The sequence below is a fragment of the Cariama cristata genome, unplaced genomic scaffold (assembly GCF_000690535.1).
Source record: "Cariama cristata isolate BGI_N322 unplaced genomic scaffold, ASM69053v1 scaffold3821, whole genome shotgun sequence".
NCBI classification, from domain to species: Eukaryota; Metazoa; Chordata; class Aves; order Cariamiformes; family Cariamidae; genus Cariama; species Cariama cristata.
The window spans coordinates 13,862-33,705 of NW_009600844.1; the positions used below are offsets into that span (position 1 = coordinate 13,862).

The 19,844-nt window shown below is 37.4% G+C and overlaps 1 protein-coding gene across 1 annotated transcript; it reads left to right on the forward strand.

The window, feature by feature from the left end:
- Positions 1-270: 270 nt before the first annotated feature.
- Positions 271-18,527, forward strand: LOC104169287 (S-adenosylmethionine synthase). Its single transcript, XM_009710175.1, has 9 exons — positions 271-586; positions 7,865-7,942; positions 8,809-8,931; positions 10,620-10,732; positions 12,277-12,420; positions 13,106-13,324; positions 16,322-16,504; positions 17,014-17,147; positions 17,780-18,527. The coding sequence occupies exons 1-9, from the start codon at positions 493-495 to the stop codon at positions 17,880-17,882; spliced, it is 1,191 nt and encodes a 396-aa protein (XP_009708477.1). The 5' UTR covers positions 271-492; the 3' UTR covers positions 17,883-18,527.
- Positions 18,528-19,844: the final 1,317 nt, after the last annotated feature.

Below are 19,844 nucleotides of genomic sequence, written 5' to 3' on the forward strand. Positions count from 1 at the left end.
CAGAATTAGGGGAGGGACAAACTGAAGAAGCAGCTGACCTGAACTGTCACCAGTACTCCTGCATTACTTCATGCTCAGTTGAGTTGCTAAGATAACCAATCTTGCACGTTTTGAATCCAGAATGTTTCCAAGAACTGAGTTAATTAGTGAAATATCCTAAAGTTAACTAACTCCCCTGCCAAGAAATGGGCTCTTCCATTTTCCTCACATGATTATCTAGGCACTTTCACTTTTCCATATATAGGAGCAGCTCAGGGACTGACAGATCAGGCTAGGTAGGGATACCGACTTCAGGCATATGCATGCTCCTTGCATGCGTACACAGATGCAAGCACATGCTGAGTTCACACACTGAAATTCAAATTAGTGTAAGAGGTAATAAGCAAAGACAGCGATAGTCCTGCTGATAAAGAACCTTCTCCTTTAAGAGAAGGCACTAAAGGCAGAACTCTTCAACCACTGTAATAATCCATCAGGAAAAGCATCACAATCATGAATGGGCCAGTGGATGGTTTATGTGATTACACGCTGGATGATGAAGGGGCTTTCATGTTCACATCGGAGTCGGTGGGAGAAGGACATCCAGGTAAGAAACCAGTTCTGGCAAATGCGTAAAAAGAATAATATGTTCATTTCAAATGTTTTAAAAGCCTGAAGATTAATTTGTCTGCTATTAATCTTATTATAGAAGTTATTTGTAACAGGATGTTTTTTAGTGTATTTCTGTTGAACCTTGTCCATATAGACTATAGAACCACTATAACTAGGGTGCTTCCAACAGGAATTTATGTGCTTTTGCACGGTGTGGGTTACACTGAGGAGGGCAGTGGGGTTTATGGTTGCTGCTCCTTCCTTTTCATCTGAATTTCTTTCAGTATTACCGTGGAGACACTACTATATTTCTGGTAGACTCAAGTTTCACATGTGGATAAGAATGCATAGCTTGCTTCTCAAGTTCCATATCTTTATGGGCCCTGTGAAACTGTCCTGCATATATACTATGCTCTAAAACTGTCATCCATGACAGGAATATCTCTGAGCAGACTATTTTAAAGCCTTTAGAAATCAATGGTCCCAGCAGCTGTACATGGCAAAGTTGCTCATTGTTTTCCCCTCATTCCACCATCTGATGCAATATATGGAATTGCTTAAGCAAATAGTGGACAGTTATTTGCTAAACTTTATGTATGGTCAGCAGAACTTAGTTCAATTTTATTGAAACAAATGTTCATCTGCCATAAACATGTACCTTATGTCAACAGCAAGTGTTCCCCCAAATGAGGCCCGGGGACAAGAGACTGTTTGATGTCCTGAAAAGTGTATTTATTTTAGAAGCCAATTTGGCATCCTGTACCTTTTGCTATAATAAGGCTTTTTCAGGTCTGTGCTGGTGTTATGTGAGTAAATCATAAATGGGTGGAATGACATAGCAGAGAATAAAAAGGTCAACGGTGATAATTTTATATCTATAATTCTGATTCTTTTCCATAATATTAACTTATTTCTGCAGATCAAAGCCATGGCTGATGCAATTGAGTACATCTCTGTCAATGTTGAGGCAGCTACATCGGGTTAAGCCAGTTGAGGTTCTTTCTGATGTAACACAATCAGAAAATGACAGCCACGTTCTGTCCTTGGGACACAGGTCCCATCTCATATGTATATATAATTACATCCAGTGTCTGTAGCGCAATGTAGTTTCTTAGGAAAAATAACATTATATAATATAGTAATTTTAAGTTGATGATGGTATTTCCAAAGATGACAGGTCACAATTTATGCTACTCTAATCATCATTTTTAATTGCCCTGGGGCAATAATAGATAAGTCTCAGAATAGGAAGAATTCAACTCAGTCCCCAGGTTTAGCTTTGTCCCTTGGTTTCCTTCCTTTACCAATTCTCTTTTTATCTTGTTTCATGTTTCAGAATTTGGCCTATTTTTTAGTTCTTATTCAAATTCTCTTTTTTATTTCCAAAAACTCTGTTGGCCCTCAGTAGGCCGCCTTTTAAGCCCCGTGAGCATTATTTTCCTCCTGTGCTGAAATACTCAGCAGACCTTTCAGAGAAGCCATGTTACCACTTGTTAGATTTGTGTACAGCTTCTCATCTGGCAGAGATTGCCAGATCTCTGGATACTGTGAGATGCAAAGTGGCAACCCAAGAGGCTTACTGTAGGGGGAGTGGAAAACCCAAATTTACTCAGATATTTTCAAAATTGTGATGCTTATTCTTTCCTAAACAGCCTAGGTCTTCATGTAGGCTACTGAAAACCCGAACGCCTATGACAAATGAAAGACACAGATTTTCCAGGTCAAGGCAGGACAGGTTGACAGTAGGTAACTCTGGGTGGTCCCGCAAATTCTTGTTCCTGAACACAGCCCAGCAATAGATCTTAATCATCTCAGCAATAGTTCTGGTTTCTGACAGCAAATTGATCACTCTTACATCCTGGTCAACCCTTCTTTTCCCTGTCTGTGGTATAGACTGCCATTAGCTTTTTTTCACCCATTAAAATCTTGGCTATTTCTTACAATGGGGCCTGGTGTCTGAGGCTGTAGTTGGGCTTCTGACACTATCAGTAGCACTAGAATTTTATTGTGAGTTTTGAGTTCCTCTGTTTGATACCAAATGGATAATTTGCATGCTCTTGATTATTTCTCTTCTGTATGTGATATAGTATAATTTTGCTAGAGGGCATTATGTGAAGTAAAGATCCTGAACCAGATCTTTGTCTGGTGGAAATTTGAATTGTTCTGTTTATATTAGCTGAGGACTGAATGCTTTAATGGAGACCTCCTTCTTAATAAATAAAGCAGAGGAAACTACATGCTTATTTATTTGGGTATACAGAGAACCGCCTTATACCTGTGCAATGCCTAAGAGTTTTGTGTCACTAAGAAGCAAGTAATAGCTGGCAATAATTAATGTACAAGTGTTACCTATGCTCCCCAAAGACTTTATAGAAGACCTTGTTTATCCCATCTTCTCAGTCCAAATTCTTCAAAATCACTTGGGTATAAAATTTGGGACTTCCTTCCAGGTCTTTAATCTTGGCATTTAGTAGGGTAAATTCCAAACTCTCTGAAGACTTACATGTGACTTCTTCATTTCAGTATAATACAAGCACATAGACAGTATCATGGGGAAGAGAAAGATGTTTTGGTTTTTTTTAGATAGCTGTGTTTTGTCACTGTTCCATGTTCTTTGCCCAGTAGTGTCTGTCCATGCTGCACAATAGTTTCATTGTGCTTTGAAAGGCATTGGGTGTTTCTCTGACCCACAATGTCTTACAGGTGCCAAATCACTTAGGATTAATTCTTTCCCCTATCTGGTGTGACTTCAGGTGGAATGCCCTGCAAACAGAATGTCATTCAATTTTCCAGTAAGTATCAAGGAATCTCTTTAAAAATATAAGAGAAGACATCTGCTAAAAGCACCCTCAGATTTTCGACCATATTAAAAAGGTCTGTTTATCTGCTGGATATTCACAGAAAAAAAAATTGTAAAAAAAACAAACAAACAAAAAAAACCCCAAAACAAAACAAAAAAAACACAGAAAATGCAGATCTCTCCAGCAAGTTGATGCTTGTGTGTCTTATACCTAACATTATTTTTATATGTATATATATAAGTATATATATACACTTATATATACATAATACTTCAGTAAACTGTTTATAGAACAAAGAGAACAGATGTACAGGATATTTGAAAAGTGTAGTATTAATATTGAAGTACCATTGTAGTTATCAATTGGCACTCCTCAAGAGTCTTTTAAATACAAAAAATGTAATACAGCACAATTCAGCTATTTGAAGTCTTTCTAGTGAAACTTTTTTGGTGGAAAGCTTATTGTTTGATGAAGTGCTCATGATAAGTATCTGTGTTTCTTGACTGTTTAAATTTTTTACCAGAAAACTGAGAATTGCTCAGTTTATCATATTTTGAATATAGAATTTCACATTCTGGTTTAAAACTATTTTTTCTGTTGATATAATTAATGTAAAAAAACCAAATTTTATTTTGATGATCACAGGTCTTTAAGAAAATCAACCTTACCTTTTTGAATGTTCAATGTTTATTATATTTGCTATGCCATCAAAGCCAGAAGTGTGGTTGTACCTGTTTGTTGTGCTTCAAAGGGCGGAGGTTTTTGAATTAAATTTTCAGTTGTTACTGCTGTTCATAGATTTTTTTGTCTGTGTGTGGTGAATCCATGAAACTGTATTCTTGGGGGGGAGTCCCAAGAACTTGCAGATGTCATGGCTTGTGTTAGACTCTTACGTAGTCTAGATTCTTGTCAACAAAACTTATGTCCAACTATCTGGAAAAGTTTGAAGCTCCTTCTAATTATTGGAGATCTCTTTTGCTGTTGAGTGCCTCCTTTACTTCATAATTTGACAACTGAGCATTTGACTAGGGTTTATCATCAGCTCCCCTAGAATCATTCATTCCTTTTATAGTTAGCAAGAGCTGTTTTATGGCTATTTGAGGCTGGGTCTGTGGGGTGATTGGATTTCATGAAAAGAATTCATGGTTAGCTAATACTTTCCTGCTCAGTCAAGAAATCCTCAACCTAGACATCTCTTTTGCAATATTTATCTTATTGGATAGTAATTCACTACAAGAAGGTATGCATGAACTGAATTCTTACCTATTACATCATTTTTTAGATGATAATGCCTCATCAGAGGTAGTCCATTATGCTTTCCCTGTTTCCAAAAAAGAAGGAACAAAAAAAAGAAGGAAATAATGGACAAACATATTCTGTCACATTTAGCAGCTATTAAGAGAAATGGGACGGTTGAGATGAGAAATTTAAATAACAGAATGAAGGGTGCACAAAGCCTGCTAAGCATTGCTAAAGATGGAGCACCTAGTTTTATTTTATACCACAGACCTTTGCTAATAGACAAGCCTTTAATTTAATGCATTAATCAGCCAATCATCCAGCTAGATTTCTCCTTCCAGTCTTGACAGATATATCTGTATCTGTATTTGGACCTAATTGCACTAGAACTGCTTGTTGTTGCACCAACAATCAGATACAACAGGAATTGTCAAACTGATTTGTCTCAGCCTATTTTAATCTAAAAGTATGCTATCAGCATAGTAGATTAAATTATTCTAATTTATTATTTTAATTTATTAAATTCTCACATAGATTTTAAAGACTAGAAGGTCTGATATATAATCTGGTCTGATCTTCATACACAGGTAATAATATTTTGTGCAATAATTCTTCAAACATGCTAGTAAATGATGGTTGAACTTCATTCATACCTTTTAAAAAGATATCCAATTTTCATTTGAAGGAACAAGGAATCCTACATACCTTTAGATGAATGGTTTCAATGGCTCTCACCCTTTTAAGACTTTCCTTTTTGAACCTTTATCTGTTTCTCTTTAATTTTCAGCTATCAACTGTAGTTGCATTATTTTCCATCAGACAAAAACTTTTCTTTCAGCATATTATTTTTAGGTTCTTAGAGACTGTGATCCCATGCCTATAAGGATTTCCTCTGATAGGTTGCCTTTTCTTCAGCCTTTCAAAACCAGATTGAGCTTGATTGATTTCATCCTGTAAGACAGACCTTTCTGATTTTGGGGCATTCTTCTCAGTCTGTCCTAAAACTTCCTGCAGCTTCTTAACGTCATCTTTCGAATACCACCACCAAAATCTAATATTTCTGTAGCGGTCTCACTAATGCTATTGTATAGAGATAATTTCATTTCTATGGACAACTATTCATCTGGTTTTCTATCATGATCTTTTCAGAGTAACAGTTTTGTAAGACAAACTCTCCCCTTCTGTAAATGTGGACTATGCTTTTTGTTCATGAATGTTTGCTGTGTTATTTCTCCAAAAGGGAAGCAAAAGAGCTGCTTTTCTATGTACCAATATCCATGAAATACTGTAGATACTAATGATACAGTTCAAGAAAAAAAAAAAACAAATATGAAAACATCCTGTTAAATCTTCACTGCCTACTATGACTGATGCTCCCTTGAGACATTTCATGAAAGTTTTAGTTCATAAATTTCAACTACAGAATGCAAAACCAACACAAGATTCTTTGTACCAGATAGGTGCCACGAGGAGAAATGAGGATGAATTAGTCATATGGGATTACCTGTACTCTTCTTGAATGTGCTGGAAAGAATGCATATAATATCCCTGTATGTGCCATACAGGGAACTTAGACAAACATGGGACACTGGCATCTAATGCAGGTGAGACATGCTTCATGTGGAGCAAGGACAAGGATAAAGGCTTTTCCTGGCATACAAACTCTGGATGGTGAAAAAAAGACTACAAAGCAGTCCCAGTCACTAGGAGTTTACTGCAGGGCATTGGACCTGCACTAAGAAGGTCATACTATCCCAGTTGGTCTGTTGTCCCACCCAGGTAATCCAAAATTACGTATTTTCATCAATAATTTTTGCTTTTATGCTTGAAAATATGGTGCTCTTTCCTTATAGAAGTGGAAACTTTGAAGAGAGTAAGCAAAGAAACATTTTAATCACTGCTGCCACATTTGTCCCCAGTCTTGCTAAACAACGTTCATTTGGACTTCTAACTAAATTGCAAGAATGATGTCTGGTTCCTGTTTGATTATAGTTGTCCCAAATTTAGTAATCCATGTACAGTTCTGGCAAGGCTGAAAGTTCCAATGCAGCCTACATTTGTCTTTTGTGTTCGTTCTTTTTCTGTTGAAGTGGTTAATATGGGAGGTAAAAGTGTAAGAATCACATTAGTTTTCTAGTCTTTGATTTGTCCCTCTTAGCTAAATGTATACCTTCCTCATGCAAATAAATGAGAATTTATTTTGACTTGAGGTTAAATGTATTAAAAGTCTCTAATGACATACTCTTACAAAACATTGCTTTCCAACAGATTTTGTTGCAAATGGCAAGGCAGGAAATTAATTTATTTTGCAACACAGCATGTTATGGCAACATCTAAACATAGTATGCGATACTAGACTTTTTTGGGGAACAATAAAATTGAAATATATGAGAAAAATTTTCATGTGGAAGGCATTGTTATGTGTGCTGCCCTTTTGTGTTCATTAGATTTGCTACATTATTTGATTAAGATTCATTATTCATTAAAAAGATAAGAAATGAAAGAAAGAAAAAGAGAAAAGATCATTATGATAAACCTGAGCTGAAACCTGTGTATTTGGGATGTAACTGAAGCTATGCTCAAGATTTACCTCAGGCAAACTTCAGCTGGTAACCCCTTCTTGCTTCTGCGTCTGCTACTCACTCCTCTGCCTTAGGTGGGTTGCAGGGATTATTAGGAGATGGCATTGCAGGGGGGTGGGAAGCAGTGAAAAGAAGCAAACCTGAAACAGGCATTTGACACTGAGCTGTGCATTATCTATTAATCTAAACACTTTCTCAGGCTTTACCAGCAGTGATGGTCAGGTACATTCTAACTTTCTGTTGAGGAGATGGAAGCTGATGGTGGAATATCCCCTTCTTGTTAGAATACTGCTGATGGGGAGTGTATGCTGTATTATCTGTGGTGTTAGAGAAGGAGGAGGCTGAGAGTAAAGCCTCTTAGCCTCTCAGGTAGTTCTATGCATAACATACTCGTTTCACACTTAACTGCAGAAACCGAAAGGTTAAGTTATAGTAGTATTAGTTTACACCAGTAAGTAAATTCCCCATTGTATCTACTGAATTTGCTTACAGGATGTTTCATATATCTTTCTATTTAGCTAACTTAAATACTCCAGTAATAAGCAATAAAAGAATTCCTTGCTGAAATACCTACCTATTCAAAGTGATGCAAATAGGCCATGTTTTGTATTGAGTGATATGGTTTTGAATCACAGCTTTGATGTCTTGCAGATAAAATCTGTGATCAAATCAGCGATGCTGTACTAGATGCCCATCTCAAACAGGATCCGAATGCCAAGGTTGCTTGTGGTAAGTTGTTTGCTGCTTTGCTTTAAGTCATCACCCAGTCATCATTCTTTTTTTATGATGTTTGCAAAGAGATTGATGCTATCATTTGCTAATTCATTTTACTCTCAAAAAATTATGAAAGAATTACAGTCTTCAAGAGAAGGAGAGATGAGAACAAACAGTAAAAGTTTTTATAAAGACTTAAGCCTAAGCAAGCTGTACAAAGGTAGGATAGTTAATTTTGTGTGTGGACTGAATTTTGCTGGGAGAAACAGATTTGGCTTCATTACAGTGGGTTTTTGAAAGAATATTTGAATGTTTTTTTTAAAAGTTCATTTACTATATTTAATAAAGTACTATTTTTTCAGTCCAAGTCCCCATAACTGCTTGTTTTTTGAAATCTCTTCCAAAAGAGTTGTACGATCAGCTCTCAGGTTATTACCCGAGTTCATGTATTATATAACTTAATGCCATTTTCAGGTTCTTTCTCCTGGGACTGGAGGCAAGTTTTTGAAATAGTTGGTCACTGATGAGTATTATTTAGCCTCAGTATGTATCTTAGAGTGATTAATATCGAGTGGATTTAGAAATCACAGCTTAATACTGTATTTCCCTAAAATCTGTGCGTATCACTGAATCATGCTCAGTGTTTTGACTGTCCCATTTGTGAACTGGACATATTAGTCCCTTACTTTCAGACATATGGTGAATATGGAAAGAATTTGTTGTAGAAGGAGCTAATAATGCTAAAAAATATGGGTAGAAAGGACTTACACTGTATATACCCAGTAAATCTCTCAAAATCACCATTATCACAATCATAGTTATTTGTCTTAGTAGGCTGGGTTGTTCTGCTGTTGTAATCCTGTTTTCATCTCTCTTATCAGAGACAGTATGTAAGACAGGAATGGTGTTGCTCTGTGGCGAGATCACATCTCGTGCTATTGTGGATTATCAACGAGTTGTTCGAGATGCAATCAGACATATTGGCTATGATGATTCAGCTAAAGGTTGGTGGAAAAACTCATGAAATCCTTGAACAGCAAGCAATAGACAACTGCAAAACAGGTCTGTCACCACTTCCATATACGGGTTTTAGCAAGCCTGATAAAAACCAAATATCCTGTGTGAAAGCTGCTTACATGGTGCTACGTGATACACTTTCTGGCTTTATCCCAGTAAGTAGAAAAACCATCATATATTAGTTAAACCTGAAAGGGAGTAGGCTGAATATACTTTGAACTGCAATACTAGGCCAGAATAGTTAACTGCAACTTGAGCCACAGAATCTACCATTCCTCCAAACCTGTGAGAACTTGAATCTTGGTTATTCATCTGGCAAGCCAATTGATGCATCTTGGTGTGAAAGAGAGGGAAGAAAAAACCTAGTTAATTTTGTTATACCATTATATATTTGTTCTGTGGTAGCATCTAGAATTCCCAGGTGTAAAACAGCTTCTCTCACTGTGCAAAGTGCTTTGTTAGCTCTAAACAACATCTGCACTGAGGAGCGTGCAGTCCAAATCCAGTTTGTGTAATGTACAAATGATAAAAAAGACAAAATGCTTTATATACCAGACGCATTTCACTTTCTGATATGCCATGTTTATACATCAAAAATATTCCAAGTATACTGTTACAGTGAAGTGTATCTTTGAAGAGCTTTTGGTTAAAAAAGTTGTTCCTTGCAATCCTTTAATTGCTATTGAATTTGCAAGGAGATTGAGATGGGAGCATATTATAGCAGCACATCTGCAGGTTACTTCCACCATCATGTAACAGCAGTGCTTTCAGAAAACGCTGGCAAATCTAGTAGGTCATAAATCTCCTTTTTATCCTAACTGCCAAAAATGATAAGGAGAGATGCAGTCACCCAGTAAAAAGAAATTTCTATGCAGAAATAAAATAAGAAGCTAAAACAAACAATTGCACACAGAAATATAATTTTCTTCTCTGCATAGCCTGCTTAAAAGAGGGTGAAGAGCATTCTTCAAGTGGATCATATGCATATGGATGTGTTGTATTGGCTGAACATGATTTTGGTCAGCAGCTGCCAGTAGCTACAGTTCTAGGAAAGGTTGGATTTGGACAGAAGCAAGTTGCTATTAATATACGTAGGAACAGGTGGAAAATTTTGCCACAATCTTCTGTAAGTCTTTAAATTTTGTTTTAAAACCTTCCTTTTGGTCTTTGAAAGTAATGTAAAGTAAATTCCCACTTCCAGATTTGCTGTGAGACTTGGATCTATTTTTTTCTCTGTTTGTGACTCTCCCACAAACTCCCAGGAGAGATTTAGGTACAGACACTGCTTTACATGTATTACAAAAAAATGTATCAGAGAGCAGAGCCTTCAGTTGCTGAAAACATCAGCTTCTAGGAATTTACATAGAGGCTTTAATATTATTTATTTGGATAAATCTTTTTGACTAGTTTTCTGTCTGAATTGGCTTGACACAGAGTGCCAATGCAAGAGAAAACAAGTAGTAACAAGCAATACAGACAACCCCATATGCCCTAAGCCCTCTCAAAAAAGGCTTCAAGTGTTGCATTGACAAAAAATTTGACTAAAAATAGCAGTTAGGTTTTGAGTTCTGAATGCAGTATCCTTCAGAATGAAAATTTTGTCATATGGTTCCATGTTACTTTCCCTAATTGTGACAGAAAAAGCTAATTCACTGCTATTCTTTTTTCCAAATAGGCTTTGACTACAAGACTTGTAATGTTTTAGTGGCACTGGAACAGCAATCGCCTGATATTGCCCAAGGTGTTCATCTACACAGGGATGAAGAGGATGTTGGTGCTGGAGATCAGGTGGACACAACATCACATCTAAAACATCAAAGCTGTTTGAATGGAAAAAGTTTACCCCATCTTATTGCTCTGCTTTCTAAATCAAAACCCATGTGAAGATTTCTACACTTCCATCTTGGGCTACCTCTGAATAAAAACCATATTTTTATTAAAACAGTTGGAAGTTCTTTGAGGGCAGACTTTTGCCCAGTGTTTGTAACAGCACTCTATCTGAGTCAGGAGAGCTCTGGCAGTTTATAGTAGCTGAGGACGTGTCCTTTAGAACTTAGCAAATGTTTTTTGCTTATGTATTTCATGTTTTTGTCGAGTAGCTTTAGATTCATTAGACCATTCATCTGACAGCCAGACTTGTCTAGTAAGATGAAATAAAGAAAAGATCTTTTCACCTTCAAAGAGCTTCTGAGATTTTACACAGCAAAAAATTAGGCAATGTTTCAAGTGTCTTCAGCATTAGTACAATGAAGGCAAATACACCAGAGTACTTTTAATTCTCACTTATTTCCCAGAGGCAGATATTGTAATAGGTGTTCCACATAATTAAGGCTGTCCAAGCTGCATTTCTATGAGCTAAATAACACGTGGATAATTATGGTATGTTCCCAAGAGAAAGATGCTAACATAAAAACTCCATAATCTGACAGATGCCAGTATGAGTGAGTTTAACATTTACAGTAGTTATAGTTAGTAGTAATATCTGATTTATAACTATGCTGTTGAGAACCGTAAGTGGAGATATCAGAGTCTAGGAGCCAAGCTAATATTGTTCAGAAAATGCTTGAGGACTAAATTAAAATGCTTTTATGCTGTCACGGGGACATAATACTACATAAGATGAAAAGATATCTGGCTTTCTTTGGCACTTTGATGACCTCCCTTCCGATTGTATCAAAGTACTTTCCTATCTTTTTTCTATCACAACATACACTGGATGAGGAGGAAGAAAATGGTGCTAACTCTATTTAACAAATGATCATCTGATGCAGGGAATGTCACTGAATAACAGTAGAAGCTGTGACTTAGAGAAGCATGTGGCATTGAAAATCTCAGGCAGGTGCCTTAAACTGTGGAATGGTACGTCCTTCGAGGGGTATTCATATCCCATTCCATTGAAATTTCAGGTGCAAACTGCAGTATAAGTGTGTCTGTATTTGTACATAAAAGGCTCTACAACCTTTCCAGGCTAATGATAACACCTTTCCTATGACAGAATAGTCCTGAAATTGTTTTGCTCCAACAGATTTTTCTTCTGTGAAAGAACCAAATTTTTTTCACAGGAACTTCTCAATTTTCGTCCAGGTTTCCAAATCAACATGTAAACCTTCAGACTTTCAGTGAAAAATTCTAGAAACGTGGTTTGTTTCTCATTACACTGTAACATGTTGGAGCCTGATCTGAGTTTAGGCTTCTTGCACTGTAATGTAAAATAGTAGAAAGTAAACCTGAGGGTACTGTTTACTCTTTGCTTCAGATGAAATCTTGTTGCCTTTGTTTGTGGTGCTTTTTACAGTGATTGAAGTATATATATATATCTTCTCCTCCTGTAGGGTTTGATGTTTGGTTATGCAACAGATGAGACAGAAGAATGTATGCCTCTAACGATTATTCTTGCTCATAAACTGAATGCCAGGTTAGCAGAGCTGAGGCGTAATGGAGAACTTCCTTGGCTGAGGCCTGACTCTAAGACACAGGTAAATACTGCCATGGACAGTCCAACTATAGTTGAAAACTAACACTTTTTCATTCCAGAAATCTTAACTATTTTTAAAGACAGCAATTGATGGTGGTCAGAGTATCAGGATAACCTACGAGTAACAGATACATAACCTACAAGTAGCAGATAAAGCATTTCCATTGCTTATGATACTGTCTCCTTGACTGTCAGAAAATGGTTAACCTGTATCAGGGTGCTAGGAGCACTTAACCACCTACCAGTGATGAAACACTTAACCCTTCAGACCCAAGCGGTCTGTGCTCATTGAAAAAGTGAAAGGACATCCAAAGGTTTTATATGTATTTAGGGATTTGGGCTGGCCTTTTTGAAGATGCACTGAGAACGTAAATTTCTGAGACTTGGGAGTTTTACTAGAAATCCCAACCAAAAGAGACATTTTGGACAATTTCATAGAAAATCAAATTGTCCATATTGAGTCTTTTAATTTTTTTTTTTTCTCAGCACAGCAAAAATGAATGACAAAATAAGCTTCATTTCTCATACCTTGGCAACAAGGTGAGCAGCAATCATTATAATGTCATCATTGACATTTTGCTACAGTTTTGCTCTTGGAATAGCACAGCATGACGTTTGATGTAGACCAGTAATACATTTTATAGTAACTTTGTTTTTTTCTTCCTCCTTCTGCCTGTTCTGTTCAGGTCACGGTTCAGTATATCCAGGAGAATGGAGCAGTCATCCCAGTGCGTGTTCACACCATTGTGATATCTGTGCAGCATGACGAAACTATTTCTCTGGAGAATATGCGCAGAACCCTGAAGGATCGTGTGATCCAAGCTGTTGTCCCTGCAAAATACTTGGATGAGAAAACTGTTTATCACCTTCAACCTAGCGGACGTTTTGTTATTGGAGGGCCTCAGGTTTGTGGTGTGCTATTTTGGTGCTTTTATCAGCTGGCCTTTGTCATTAGGTGTGTGTCTTAAAAGAAACGCTCAACTTTTTGGCATGTCTATCCTAGGGAGTACGAAGCAAGCTGCCTAGTGGTAGTTTTAACTGCAGTTGTATGTGGGAGAAGCACCCAGGGTTTCATGTGCTGTATGCCACAGTAACCTTTGAGGGTACAGTTGTATCATACATCTGTTCTGACTAGGCAGGCAAGTCGAGCTGAATCTTACATTGAGTGTGGAAAGTACAGCCCAGCTCTGGGTTTCCTCAAACCCTCTCAAGTCCAGCACTTTCTTGTGGAAAGCACTCCTTACAGAGAGATGAACAAGAGAAGGTTTACTTCTCTTACAGTGGACCTGGTTTTCAGATCTCTGTAGCTCACATTGTTCTGCCTGACACCAATGAGAGCTGAAGGTGTTCATCTGTTCTGAAAATCAACCCCTTATAGGCCTCTCCTGGCAAGAAAATAAATGTTAGTTTTGCTTTATCTAGGCATTACAGGAGCTGGGATTTATAATTTGATCCTGCACTCACAGAAGGCAGGCAGAACTTCCACTTTCTGTAGGATCAGGACATTTGATGTTTAGTTTTTGAAAACAAAGTCACCATTCCCAATACTTTAGTCTTCAGTTCCCTTCAGAACTATCAGAGCAACATTTCAAAGCTCCTTCCGGAAATTAGGTCCAATTTTACAACAAATCCAAGCAGACATTGTTTTTCCTTTGCTGTTCAAATTCATTCATTTACTGGAATTTGCCAGAATTATTTCTAAGGTGCTGTGTCTTTTTTACATTAATGCCGTGGAACAGGTAGGAAGTTTTTCAGATTAATCATTATAATAATGATTATACAAAAAATGTATTTTTGTGTGTAGTTGAATTAGTCATATCACTGTAATTTTGTGTATCATTGACATCCTGGACTATGGACAAATGGAGAGGCAAACTTAACCTGCAACTTGGAGGAAATGAACCAATGCAGCAATCATAGCTACATACAAAAACAAGGCTACACATACGAAAATTTTCAGGTGTGCACTGAACTGAACCCATTTTAAAATGTAATGTAATTACATTTGGTAAGCCAACCAGGAATACCTTTTCTACTCTTGTGGTGGAACCGTATTGCTTATGTTTGCACATACAAACACAGGCACATTGCAGTATCTGTTTGCAGCTTTTTAAACATGGGATAAGTTTACTTAGTATGGGTCAATCTGCCTGTGTGTCCATGGCCTTAGAACTGCTATCATCACTTGTGCAATTTACAGTAGCATTGCGGCAAACAGAAAATAACTATTTCTTTCCTTGTCTTTTATGTCTTGAACTTTCTGATTACTTTTTGTAAGAGTATTACTCAGTTTTATTTTTAACAATGCTAGCTATAGAAGGCTAACTTAATCTCCAGCTCCGTTCATCTAAGGAAGACACATGTATTTCACTTGGGATTTTCACCTTACGTTTTTGAGCACAATGGTACCTTGAATTCTGGCTATGGCAAAATTAGTAATTTTACTGCTGTCACCATTTTCCCAACTGCAACACCCACTAGTACTGTCAGGACAATACAGCTTGTCGCAAAAGTGACTTCCACATGCTTTACAAATGCATTTGTGCTATTTCAGCACCTTTAAAAGGAGGGGTGTTTATTTTTCCTTTCACCTGGCCATTTCTCTTCCTCTCAGTCAGTTCTACAGTCAAGTCATGATGGCACACAAGGTGTTCTCTTGCAACTGTCTCTGCCATCAGAAATTAAGGTTTGAGTCAAGCAGAAGAAACCCAGTAGGACAGGATCCCTTAGACAAGCACGGCTATATGCAATTCAGATTTACATCTTGCTGCTTAGAAGAATGGAACAAACAGTGCCAAAGGTTTTCTGCTGTGTATATGCATAGTCTTTCTAAGAAAAACTTTGACTCTCTACTTGTATTTGTCATACAAACATTCCAGCAGTTGAATTTTACTGACATGATATTCTGGAGACAAAGAATTTCAAACCTGCCTGCACAGGTGGAGACTGAATTTCATATTTGATCATATTTGCATTCAAACCAGAAAGCTTAAGCATTCAGTAAATTGGGGGGGGAGGGGGGGTGTCAGACAATTAGTCAGGTACTGCTCAGCTAACCAAGATCAAATGAAAATATCAAGTACTTATGAGGAGCAATCAGGATAGCTGTGTAGGCAGCTAGAAGGTTATCTGCACTTCTTTATTTAGCATTTTAGAATGTTCATCTATAAGTATCTGTTCTTAGAAAGAAGTAGTCCTTCTTTCTCAATTTCCTATAACTGCCTACTACTCCATACCTGCTGTGTATAGTTTAAATTAGACTATAAATATTTTGGGGTTGGAAATGTGGTTTTTAGTACATATCTGTATGACAGTCTCTGTAATGATACTGCACTGTAAGTGTTGGGTGCCAACCTCCATGTAAGGATGTATAAGGTAGCACTACCGTACCTTTCAATAGCAAATACAAAAGAGACCTCTACTATTTAATATTCATACAACTGCAGATTTTGACCAAAAGATATGAAAGCCTGATTTTTGTGGGTTTTTTGTTAAACAGTGTAAAATCTTTCAATAGTTCCTATATGGCACATAGTTTCTTAGCAATATTCTGTATTCAGTTTGGATGTGGTAGATAGGTCACTTCTAAACCAAAGTTCCCATATTGTCTGTAATAGTTACTTTTGAAACAGGCAGTGCATGCTCTAGCTATCTGGGTGTAAACCTGTTTGCTTGATTACCAAACACAATTCATGAATGGTGCGTCTTATGAATCTGGCTTTAAAGAACGTTTGTAGCCACTGTTGTAGCTTGGTAAGGTAAGTTCATTCCTTCAGCTACCCCACAGCAATCCATATGTGGTGAACTTACATGTTGTTGTAGTCTTCTGAAGGATGCATAGCCTTGTTTGAGACTTATAATAAAATGGATTGTAAAATGGACAAATTTTTCTACTGATTCAGGGTGATGCTGGTGTTACTGGTCGAAAGATCATTGTGGATACTTATGGTGGCTGGGGAGCCCATGGAGGTGGTGCCTTTTCTGGCAAAGACTATACAAAGGTGGACCGATCAGCTGCGTACGCAGCCCGTTGGGTGGCCAAGTCTCTTGTGAAAGCTGGACTCTGTCGCCGTGTTCTGGTTCAGGTATGGTTTGCTATGAATGTTGCTTTCTCAGAAAGATTTTCTTCCTTTTCAGCTTTACCTTGAATACACACCATATGAGACACTGTAGCAGAAGGAGTCTTGGTGATGACTTGAGATTGAAGAAAGGAAGACCTTAATGTGCTTGGTTCAAGACCACTGTAATGTCAGTAATAGACTATCAGCGTCTTGAAGCTGGAACTTTTCATTTAGCTTTCATTTTATTGGCTGTTTTTCTGGACATTTATTGAGCCCTCAACCCTCTGACGCTTACTGTCATGGAAATGAGCATGGAGTCACTGTATAATGGGGAAGAAAGTTATCCAGAGACCTCAGCATTTTCAAAGTTTTCCCTTTTTTTCTAAAAATACAGATTGCGCAAATATGGGAAGTCAAGGAGAGGCCTTAGTTTTCCTAAGGCCGTTCATGAATGAATGCTTTCTTCTGTTGCATACTGTTGACCACTGAGGTGCCTTGTTTATTTGCTAACTACGGTGTCTTTTTTGCCATAGGTTTCTTATGCCATTGGGGTTGCTCATCCACTGTCCATTTCACTGTTCACTTACGGAACGTCCCAGAAAACAGAGAAGGAGCTGCTGGACATTGTGCACAAAAACTTTGATCTTCGGCCTGGAGTTATTGTCAGGTATAGAAACACATGAAAAGGAAAATATCTTGGTGATCACATCCTAAAAATGATTTATTGCAAAACCATTAGATGTTACAATGTAAGAGTCAGCCTCTTGAACTAGCGTGGGATTGTTTCATGCAGTACAAAAGAGTCTTTCTCTCATTCTGTCAGTCTTCATGGTTGATACTTTTTATGGATCTACCAATGTGCCATATCTTTTGAGATAACAGATGTACTTTTCAAGTTTCATATGAAGCATATACTTTCAGCATTTGGCCTTATATAGTAATCAGAATTCAAATAAAACAAAATAACTTTTGTATTCCAAGAGTTTTAAGTTACTTTGCTGTGAAAAAAAGATATGGTTTGTTTTACAAAAGGAATTGAACGTTATTTAATATTTTCTGTTAAAATTAATAATTCTCAATAATAAGGACTTTTCCTGTAGCCCTAAAATACTTCACATTTAAGTTTTGTTGTGACTTTCATGGTTCTCCATTGGACATGTTCACTGGTATGCTTGCATCTCCAGAATCTGCTTCCTTGACTAATGGTGTGAGATGGATATCAGTAGCAGGATTTTAGTGGTAGTTATCATGAAGTATCTTAATGTGAAGAATTTTCTCTTCTTTTTATTATACATACAGGGATTTGGACCTAAAAAAGCCCATTTACCAGAAGACTGCATGTTATGGTCACTTTGGAAGAAATGAATTCTCATGGGAGGTGCCTAAAAAACTTGTGTTTTGATACTAGCAGTCACCCTTTAAAAACAGAAGAGAAGTCCACTAATGATGAGGATGCTTCCAAAAATCGACTTTGACAGCTTTGTATTCAACAAAAGAAATTTTAGATTTTAAATATAAAGAAAGAAAAGGATATTTTCTTGGAAATTGATTTTTTTTTAACCCTCAGTGTCTTTCATTATCTAAGATATAAAGGACAGAGTCTGTTTTTTTTAATCAGCATAAGACAACAAAATACAGTTTACTTTTTATTGCTGCTTTATGGGTTCTTTTGATAAAGGCAAAGTATGACTCAGGTACGCAAACCAATGGCTGAACCTCAAACCTTTAATGGGTGAAGACAAAAACAACTTTCCCAATTCTGACTAAGGATCAGCAGATCTCTTGCTTCTAATTTGACAATGGGAAATTCTGGGGTCCAATTTCCTTACTGGAGTTAGCATGCATACAGCTGGGGGTTACTTTGACGGGAGAAGGCTGAATATCACATAACTTTGTCTCGACCTCTTTTGTAGAAGATGTTAACACATATGTAATATTTAAATCACCTTCACTGCGTGCGTGCTGTTACTGTTGTGTTTCAATTACCTGTGTTTTTGAAACATATGCTCTCCTATAAAACAGCCATCATAGAATAAAAAGCTTTTCCCTACCATGTATGTAAAGGTGCCTCCTTTTCTTTTTTTTTTTTTAATGTTACAGTATAATGGTCCAGCTCAACTCAGGCTCTTCTACTCTTGTAGGATTTTAGTTTACCAACATAATTGAATTTTATTAGATTTTGGAATTGTGATAGAAATTTATCTTTCACTACATGTGTGATCCCCATTTGGTCCTTGTGATTAATAGAAATGTGGTGAAAAAGTACTAGACTTTTAACTCTTAGATTTGTGCTATACAGTATTCTCTTGTAATTTTTGCTCTCAAATGTTAGGTTTATTGCATGGCTGACTAGGTTTGATGTAATTTTGGAATAAAATAAAGTGCATAGAAATAACTGCAAAACATCAACAGATATGTATAGCATGAGGTTAAAACTTGGAGTGCTACCTTGCCCAGCAGTCTCCCGCCAAAGGAGTAGCCGCTAGACACCTGTGTGTATCCCACCACTGTGGGAGCAGCTCTGTGCAGAACGCATGGGCCTTCTTTGGGCCTCTGCTCAGCCACTAAGTCTGGGTACCGGTACCCGGTTTCTGCTGCTGGAGGTAGCGACAGCCTCTCCTTCTGACAGCTCAGGGTAGCTGGTGTGTCTGGTGGACTGGATATGAGCTAGACTGAGGACTAGGATGTTTCCATGCTCATGTGCTATACTGTCTTATAAAGTGACGACTACTCTTTGCAAAGGACTCTGGATTAATCCCAGGTTTGTTTAAAGAGGGAGGGTGTGAGATCACATTTATCCTCTGTCATCAGGTTTTTTTGTCAATAGGCAGCAAGGATGAACTTAATCCTGCAATACAAGGGTTACCCATGTATGGTCCTCAAGAGTCACTTAATCCTAACTTTCTGGTTTAAGCAGCATCCTGTTAAATCTTCTGCACTGGAGAAATGCTGCCACCCCATGTTTCTCTCCTATCTAAATTCCTTTGTACAGTGTCTCCCACACAGATGTTGAGGTGGAAAGAGAGTCTCTGACTGTGATGATCATTAAAGAAAAGCTGCCATTCATTCTCTTCAAGTATGTCACAAATACAACTTTTATCTGTTCGAGCCAGAAATTGCTCCACTTTATTAATTATGCTAATGTACTATATGTACTGTGTAAGTTGAGATGAACAAGTAGTAGGTTTATGTGTAGCTCCTGATCTCTCAAGGATTTAAGCATTAATCAATGGCCCTCATTGGACACCTGGGTAGATTTTGGCAGGGAAATATCTTAAAGTGCAGCTGCATCTTAAAGAATGTATTGGCAAAATTTTCCCAGGGACTGTTTTCCCAGCTGTATATTGCTCATCTTGCAGGGAAG

Coding starts and splice junctions, on each gene's coding strand:
- LOC104169287 (XM_009710175.1), top strand. CDS start 493: ATGAATGGGCCAGTGGATGGTTTATGTGATTACACGCTGGATGATGAA. Junction 587..7,864: donor GGTGGGAGAAGGACATCCAG/GTAAGAAACCAG, acceptor GATGTCTTGCAG/ATAAAATCTGTGATCAAATC. Junction 7,943..8,808: donor GAATGCCAAGGTTGCTTGTG/GTAAGTTGTTTG, acceptor CTCTCTTATCAG/AGACAGTATGTAAGACAGGA.